The 7,987-nt window shown below is 37.5% G+C and overlaps 1 protein-coding gene across 1 annotated transcript; it reads left to right on the forward strand.

The window, feature by feature from the left end:
* The first annotated feature begins 365 nt into the window (after positions 1–365).
* Positions 366–7,987, forward strand: ABCB10 (ATP binding cassette subfamily B member 10). Its single transcript, XM_042025234.1, has 6 exons — positions 366–2,679; positions 2,927–3,006; positions 4,752–4,932; positions 5,176–5,219; positions 6,736–6,770; positions 7,360–7,987. Exons 1-6 carry the CDS (start codon positions 2,601–2,603, stop codon positions 7,649–7,651), a joined length of 711 nt encoding a protein of 236 aa, XP_041881168.1. The 5' UTR covers positions 366–2,600; the 3' UTR covers positions 7,652–7,987.

Genomic DNA, 7,987 nt, shown 5'->3' on the forward strand with positions numbered 1-7,987 from the left:
CCTGCTCAGAGCTGAGTCTAGCAGCTCTGAGCAGTGCCCCAATACCCACGCCCTTTACAATAAACCGACTGTGTCCCAAGACCTGCCTATAGAGATCTCTCCATCCGTCTACGTCCGGCCGTCCCGACTGGACCCAGAACCCCGAAACCCGTAACCTACACAAAACAGATGATGAAAATTTCCTTTAATAAAAAAATTTAGAAGCCAAAAGTTTGGCTTAATTAATTACTTTTGGTTTAATTATTTTTTATTTCTTTAATTCAGAATATGACTTCAAATCATATTACTTTCTAAGTTATGTGACAGAGGACATGGTCATTTCTAGCTTTTTTTGAATTTTTTGTTGATGTCATCACTACTTCCTCTTGATTCAGCTTTAGAGTGAAAAGAGTGGAAAGAAGAAAAAGGAGAGGAGGGAGGAGCTCTGAGATGGCTGTATCTCATATTTCCACTGAAAGGCTTACCATGCTCATCTCTAATGGCTAAGAAATGATCAGTCTGAAAAGAGAAGCTTTCAAAACCAGGTGGTTTTCATTAAGAGTATTTCAAGTTTAAACATTTCATACTAATCCAGTGAAAACCAGTCCTTAGTAAGACATGTTGATTTGAATCCTAACTTGCAAACACAGTTTGAAGCCTTTCCACAACACATACTAAGCTGAGTTTTTGAGTTGTTCTGCCATAGGAATCAGGGACTGAGGCATGACTAGGGAATAAAAGGAAGTAAAGGGTAGGGCTGATAGGGGGACTTCTGCTTATTGGGATAGTGTGGATGTGCAGATACAGCAGGTGTTGCTTTTGGAGTGATTTGCACCTGTCTCCTCGCAGTAATACTACACACATTTCTTCCTTATTTGGGGGGGCAGGGTTTTATTTTTGCAGAACTCTGGTTGTTGCTGGTGAGAATAAGTATCTTGGGAACAAATAATAATGTCTTTTTTCTTGTGTCTAGAATCCAAACAAGAGACAAGTACGTTAGATATTTTTACAGTGATATATAGAGGAAGGACTTGTGGTAGCAGACTTCCTGTATTGCAGTAGATTTCAGTGTTTCAGGCCATGGAATAGACTGTGCAATAACTGGAACTGAGACTTAAGATAAGTGATTACTTGCTACTGTGGTAATAATAAGAATTATGCTGCTAACACAGGATTTAGCAAATACATTTCTTTTCCCAAAATGAGGTTTACAGGTCATTGTGGAAACATTAAAGTTACAATGTGTATGTCCATAGGTTAAAGTCAAGGAAGGAATCTGGAATTGTATGCTCTTGCATTTTCCATTCCAATGCTACTACCATTAAACTGAAAGCCTGGAGAAGAAATGGAAACCTGGAAAAAAGAAAAGCAGGACTAGTGAAATCTTGATTTCTGCTGATGGGTGTCTTTGTTTCCTATCCACAGTTACTGTTTAACCAAACACTGGCATGTGCTACCATGTGCTGTGGCTAGTTGGGAGTTACTTGTGTGCTGCATCGGAAAAGAATTAAGGGTTTGAGTTGTGTTTCTCTAGTACAAACAAACGTGACTCGGGTACTGCTCTAGTACTGCCAGTTTTCACAAAACTGGTGGGAACTTCATCCTTTGGGAATGCAGCCCCACTGTCCAATTAGTTTGCTTTGTATGGATATGTGTCACTGGATTTTAACAGGGCTTGAAGAAATATTGTTTCTTTGTCTTAACTATTTATCAGCTTTTTCTAGTAATGATATTAAGATAATTGTTTAAATCAAATGCTGTTTTCCAGAAAGAAGCTGGTTTTATTTAACTTTGGTAGTTGTTCATTCATGGTGGTTTCGTTCATGGAAAATTTCACAAACTGAAATTTTCGTTTCAGTGAACTGTTGCCTAAGAGTTAGGCCTCTGATTCGTATTTGAATTTATTAAATATGCTTTCCACTGAAAGGAGAAAATAAAACTCAAAATTGGCTGTTAGTGTAACAAACCTAGCAGCAGCTTTATTCCAGTGACAGGAACTGCTCTTGTTCAGAGGAGGTTGTTTCAGGTGACTTTTGTGGCTTGGTGAAAGGGCAATAAATGATTCGCAATGTTTATCTTTTTGTGTTCTATGGTAGCGGGACTTTGGCCTTCACCAATGCCTTTTTATTTCATTGCTCCTAATTGACAAAGCTTAAATTGTTTATAGTATGTTTACTAATTCAGATAATTCTACAAGAAGTGATTGTTTTTAGTGGTTAGGTATTAGCAAGATGCAAATTCTCCCTCTTGCTGTAGGTAGCCTACAGGTTCAGCGCTGGTAGCAACCTGCAATTGCATTCAGGAATGATTGGTGTACCACACTGATTCGCTCATGGTTGAAATATAACCACTGCAGTCCTGAGTTGTGGCTTGCAGTTATTGAATGTGGAGATAGATATTTCTACTGAGTGTCTGTAAAGCAAGTTCTAGGAGGACTGAACTAATTTTTGTTTCTATTCACATTTCTGTATTTTATTCTTTGTTATATAGAGGGAATCACATTAGGCAAAGATGTATTCAGAGGTGCTTTGGAATTCAAAGATGTTGAATTTGCATATCCAACACGTCGAGAAACATCAATTTTCAAAGACTTCAGCCTTTCCATTCCAGCTGGCTCTGTTATGGCTCTGGTTGGCCCAAGTGGTACAGGGAAATCAACGATTGTATCCCTTTTGCTGCGACTGTATGATCCTATCTCAGGTATGGTTTGTGTGTTGCTCTCATTTGTGACAATTAATACTTTGCATCTCAGATAAACCTTATAAACAGTTGGGGTTCCTGTGCTTTAGGTCTGTGTTCCCTTCTGGGGAATACAGAATGCATAGCTTTGCATTTTTGATCCACCAGTACAGTGTGTGATTGATTCCTCAGGAGTTGTCATTCTCAGCTGTTCCTTCAGTCTCTTTTCAGTATGTGTCAAACACACTTGACTGTTTCCTTACTTAAGGTACTATCACCGTCGATGGCTTTGATATCCGTCAGTTAAATCCACTGTGGTTCAGAACAAAGATTGGAACAGTAAGTCAGGTAAGGAATGAAAAAAGAAATGCAAGTGGATGAAATAATTTTGTGATCAACTAGCTTTTCCTCACTTCCCTTCTTTTTAAAAAGACATGATCTTGCTTCTCAGTGAAATCCTTCCATCTCGCCATAATTGCTGTTGCACATGCTTTGTTCTAAAAATAAGTATTTAGAGCTAGTCCTGGTATTCTGTAGTCTGTTTTTACATAATCACAGAGATTCAAAATGTTAGTTTAGAAGAAAAGTGTGCATATGGAGGCTGCAAGGTAAATTGCTGTAAATTTTGTGTAGGTATGACCAACCTAATGTTTGCTATAATTTGTTGAAGAAAGTAACAAAAAGCATAACACTTAATTGCCTCTTGTATTGATGGAAGTCACACAATCATATTTTACACAGCCATTTAAAAAACTGACCTTCTGTGCTCTGAGTAGTTTCCAGGAAAACACAGTTCCATTAGGAAAGCATGAAAATACAGCATGGTTGGCACTTACTCTTATAGTGCCACCTGCCTAGCAACCTCCAAACTCTGGAAGTCACTGGTGTCTTAAAAATTAACTATTTTGCCAATTAAAATGTTCATTCCCTTGTCTCCCCAGATACTTCACAGTGCATTAACTGTTAGGCTGCTGTTCTAGTTAACAGCATAAGGGTAACTGGGTATTTGTTGCATTTCAAAGCAACTTCTTTATGTAATAATGCCACCAAAAGATTTTGTGCAAAAATTATTTTCCTGTTGCCACATGAGCACTTTTCTTTTTTGAATGAATGTATTCCATTTAAATTACCAGTAGGAGGTCCCTACTGGTATACAAAGGACACGACTCTATTTTTTAAACAGAGCTCACTTTCCTTGTTTTAGACATTTTCCCATTGCACATCACTTGTTCTATCTCACAGTTCTCTGTTGCAAGCTTTAATACAAATTAAATGCACATAATGCCATAAAATCCGTGTAGAGATTAAGAAAAGAATCATCATTGTTGCAAACCATTGAATTCTCTGGGTTGGAAGGGACCTTCAAATGTCATCTAATCCAATCCCCCTGCATTAAGCAGGGACATCTTCAACTAGATATGGTTGCTCAGAGCCCCATCCTTGAATGAGCCTGACTTTGAATGTTTCCAAGGATGGGGCATCCACCACCTCTCTGGGCAACCTCTTTTGGGGTTTCACCACCTGAATTGTAAAAAAAAGTCTTCCTTTTATCTAATCTAAACCAACCTTCCTTTAGTTTAAAACCATCACCCCTTGTCCTATGACAACAGGCCCTGCCAAAAAGTCTGTTTCTATCTTGCTTAGAGCCCCCCCTTTAGGTCCTGAAACACCACAGTCAGGTCTCACAGGAGCCTTTTCTTCTCCAGGCTGAACAGCCCCATCTCTCTCAGCCTTCCCTCACAGGAGAGGTGGTCCATCCCTCCCATGATGGTGATATGTGGCAAAGTACAAAGGAAGGGTTTTTTGATGTTTGAATCTTCCTAAACTCATCCTAAAATATTAGGAATTGAGAGTTATGTTTTGTCAGTTAAAAAGGCAACTTAATTTTTAATTGGTTTGCACTATCCATTTTGGTGTTAGGGGAGGAGGGTTTTTTTATTAGTTTTTAATTCAACTAACTCTAGCTTACATATTCTTCGTATGGATATTGTAAGTGGAGTCTTGTAAGTGGGGTTTATGTTATTTGAGATAATAGACAAAACATGCATACAATTACAGATCCACTATATTAGTTATGTGTTTGCATTTGTCAGGAACCAATTCTCTTCTCCTGTTCTATTGCTGAAAATATTGCCTATGGTGCAGAGGATCCTTCTGCTGTGACTGCAGAGGAGATTCAGAAAGTTGCTGAAATAGCTAATGCTGCTAGTTTTATCAGAGATTTTCCAAAAGGATTTGACACTGTAGTTGGAGAAAAAGGCATTTTGCTTTCAGGTACGTCTTTATGTTGCTTATTTTAAAAATCTTGATTCTCTGAGTGATGTAAAAATTTCATCATTTTTTGTTACCACTTTTTTCTCCAAGCTGTAGCCTGCCATAAGTATTAAAGGCATCCACCCTTCATCACCTCCATTCCCCACTAAAGTACATGGGCCTAATTCTGCTCAGCCCAGGCATTCAGTTAAAATGTTGTGGCATTTGTTTTCCTATTTCAGTTTACTGATTCTTTTCCCTCAGGTGGGCAGAAGCAACGAATTGCGATTGCTCGAGCTCTGCTCAAGGTAAGCCAGCATCCAAACAACTATTTAACTACTTCTTGGGGGGAGGCAGGAAGGAATAAAAAGGAGGAGGTCTTTCAGTGGGAGAGGTAGGAAAATATTTTTAAAAAGGAGAATTGTGTCTTTGATGTTAATGAAGTTTGAAGGGGCTGAATGGCTTAACTAATGACAATTTACCTAATGTCAGTGCTTCTTCCTATCTTTCAGCCATGTTTTTTGATAGTTCTTGCCAAGATTGATGTTAAATCATTGTGTAATGGCCCACTTCCATAACATGATGTCAAGGATGAAGGAAGACTTAAAGAATGTGGTGCTAGTAAATGCATATATGACACTTCTGTGTTCAAATCTCTGTCATTCACGGGTTAATTTTTCTGGATTGCAGTTTACTAGTACTTCAGATGCCTTGTCTTAGTTTTGAGGGGAGGTGGCCTGGATTTGGGCCAAGATGGTATTTCAGGCACAATGTTGTGTCATGTTTTTCTTCAAAGATTGGTATGGGTCTAGCTTCAGGACAGGCTCTGTGCTGCACAAATTTGAGGAGGCTTCTGAGGATCAAAAGGACAAAGAGTTTGGTTCAGGAACCAGCACTGGGCCTTGCAGGGAGGCAGTTTGATGTTGATGCTCAGCTGGAAGTTTTGATCCTTGCTGAACCCAGTCTACATTCATGTTAAGCCACCCAGGTGTCTGTAGCATTCTGGCATGCCCAGTTAATAGGAATTTCAGTATACCAGTTCTCTTTTACCACAAATGCTGAAAAGCTGATTGTATTTCAAGTCATGCATTTTATACAGTTCATGGGATTAAAGACTTAATTTCGTGGCAGGAAAAAGGTTGTAAAAAATAAATGAGTAGTTGATATACTGGGGTAGCTGGGGGTGCAGTAGCCCCATCTGTCCCAGATGAGAGTAAAAGCTTTAAACTTCTAACTTTATCAAGGAAGTTTGGGTTATGTACTGTAATTCAGAAGTGACTTCTTCTAAGGGATTTGAGTGCTGGCAATTTTTTTTTTTTTTTAAATAATCTAACTGGGAGAAGTTCTTAAATGCTAGTTCTTAAGTACTATGCAATTTACCTGTGGGTGAAATACTGCTTCTTAGTAGGGGTTTGTTACTTTTAATTACTAAGACAGTTCTATATAGCAGACTGACTGTAAGCAGTGGGTAGCTGAGCCTCTGTAAAAGAGCCACATAAGAATGTAGAACTTTTGACCACAGTGCTGCCAAGAATGCCTTAAAAATCATCTCACCCCTTTAGTTTGTATCTTTCAAATGGTTATCTGGGAATAGTATTCTGCTCTTTTAGTTTGGAAAATTTGAAAATGGAGGAGTGTTGTTTCTGTTTTGTCCTCTTAGCATTTAGATTTCTTAGAAGTAGCTCTTTGAATGATGCTCAGTTCTTTTGATGAAGTAAGTACTCTTACTTGGAGTTTTAAGCTATATGAATCCTGTTCTCTATTTATACAAATATTCAGATCTTGTTTAATTGCTATTATAACCAATTTTACTTTCTTTTTCAGAATCCTAAAATTCTTCTGTTAGATGAAGCAACAAGGTAAGAAGGAAAAGAAACTTAGAAATTATGTACCTCTAAAACTCAGATTTGCAAACTGTTCTCTCTTCTTTCTCTGCATGTCATTATACATTATCTAGCCCCTTATTGCTCTCTACCCACAAAAAAGAATGTGCCTTCTAGAATGTGTGACTTGGTTAGGAGACCTGTAATAAAAGCTGTTTATGCAAAGCAGAAAGGATAGCTGGTACATTGTGATTTTTCATGGGGTTAAATTTGTAATATATAACATGATTTTGAAACATCTACTTAAGTATTTTTTGTAACTTTAAACTTAGATCCTAGTGTAAAAGAGATAGGATTATTCTCCAGTGTAACTGATCTTTTTTTCCACTTAATTTGGTGTTATTTCTCCATGCTTATTTTTGCATATGAGACTATGTAATGCCAATAACTTGGATGTGAGCACTAAGCGTGTTCACAAAACTTTCCTGCAGTTCCAGCGGTTCATCTTCACCACCAATAGAGAGGGTTTGCAGTCTTGGCAAAATAAGCCTAATACATACAAAAACAACCTGTCTTAAAATAACAAATATCCTTCTCTCTCCTGTCCCCATCCCTTCGTTACTAGTGCTTTGGATGCTGAAAATGAGTATCTAGTGCAAGAAGCTCTGGACCGGCTGATGGAAGGGAGGACAGTCCTAATTATTGCTCATCGTCTGTCTACTATTCAAAATGCTGATTTTGTTGCAGTCCTTGGCCAGGGTAAAATTCTTGAATGTGGGAAGCATGAGGAATTACTTGCAAATCCAAATGGACTTTTCAGGAAACTAATGCAGAAACAAGCTTTTCTTCAGAATAATGATACTTTTGCATTAGATTTACAATCCAGAGAAAAGGATATATTAAAAGAAAATGTATGAGACAATGTATGAATAATGGAAACTTACAAACTACAAAGACTATAACTTATGTTTCAGTTATGTAAAGTAAATGTTACATTTTTCCAAAATGTACAAAATATTCTTTTGAAACTTAAATGTGTTTAAACTTTTTATTGAAAGCTTTTTAATAAGTATTGTAACTTTTAAAAATATTTGTGACACTGAGATAATTTCAGTGCATAAATTTTTCTGCTTGTGTTACTTTTAAGACTGTCTAGAATCTTGTTTGCTGTAATACACTGTATGAAGATGTGCTCCATTCTCAAGTAAGTTAAGCATTTCAAAGGTAATTAAATGACAATCTTACCATTTTCA

Source organism: Corvus kubaryi, unplaced genomic scaffold, assembly GCF_017639235.1.
Source record: "Corvus kubaryi isolate FWS band 111438036 unplaced genomic scaffold, C.kubaryi_AGA036_p1.0 37266, whole genome shotgun sequence".
In the NCBI taxonomy this organism is placed as follows: domain Eukaryota; kingdom Metazoa; phylum Chordata; class Aves; order Passeriformes; family Corvidae; genus Corvus; species Corvus kubaryi.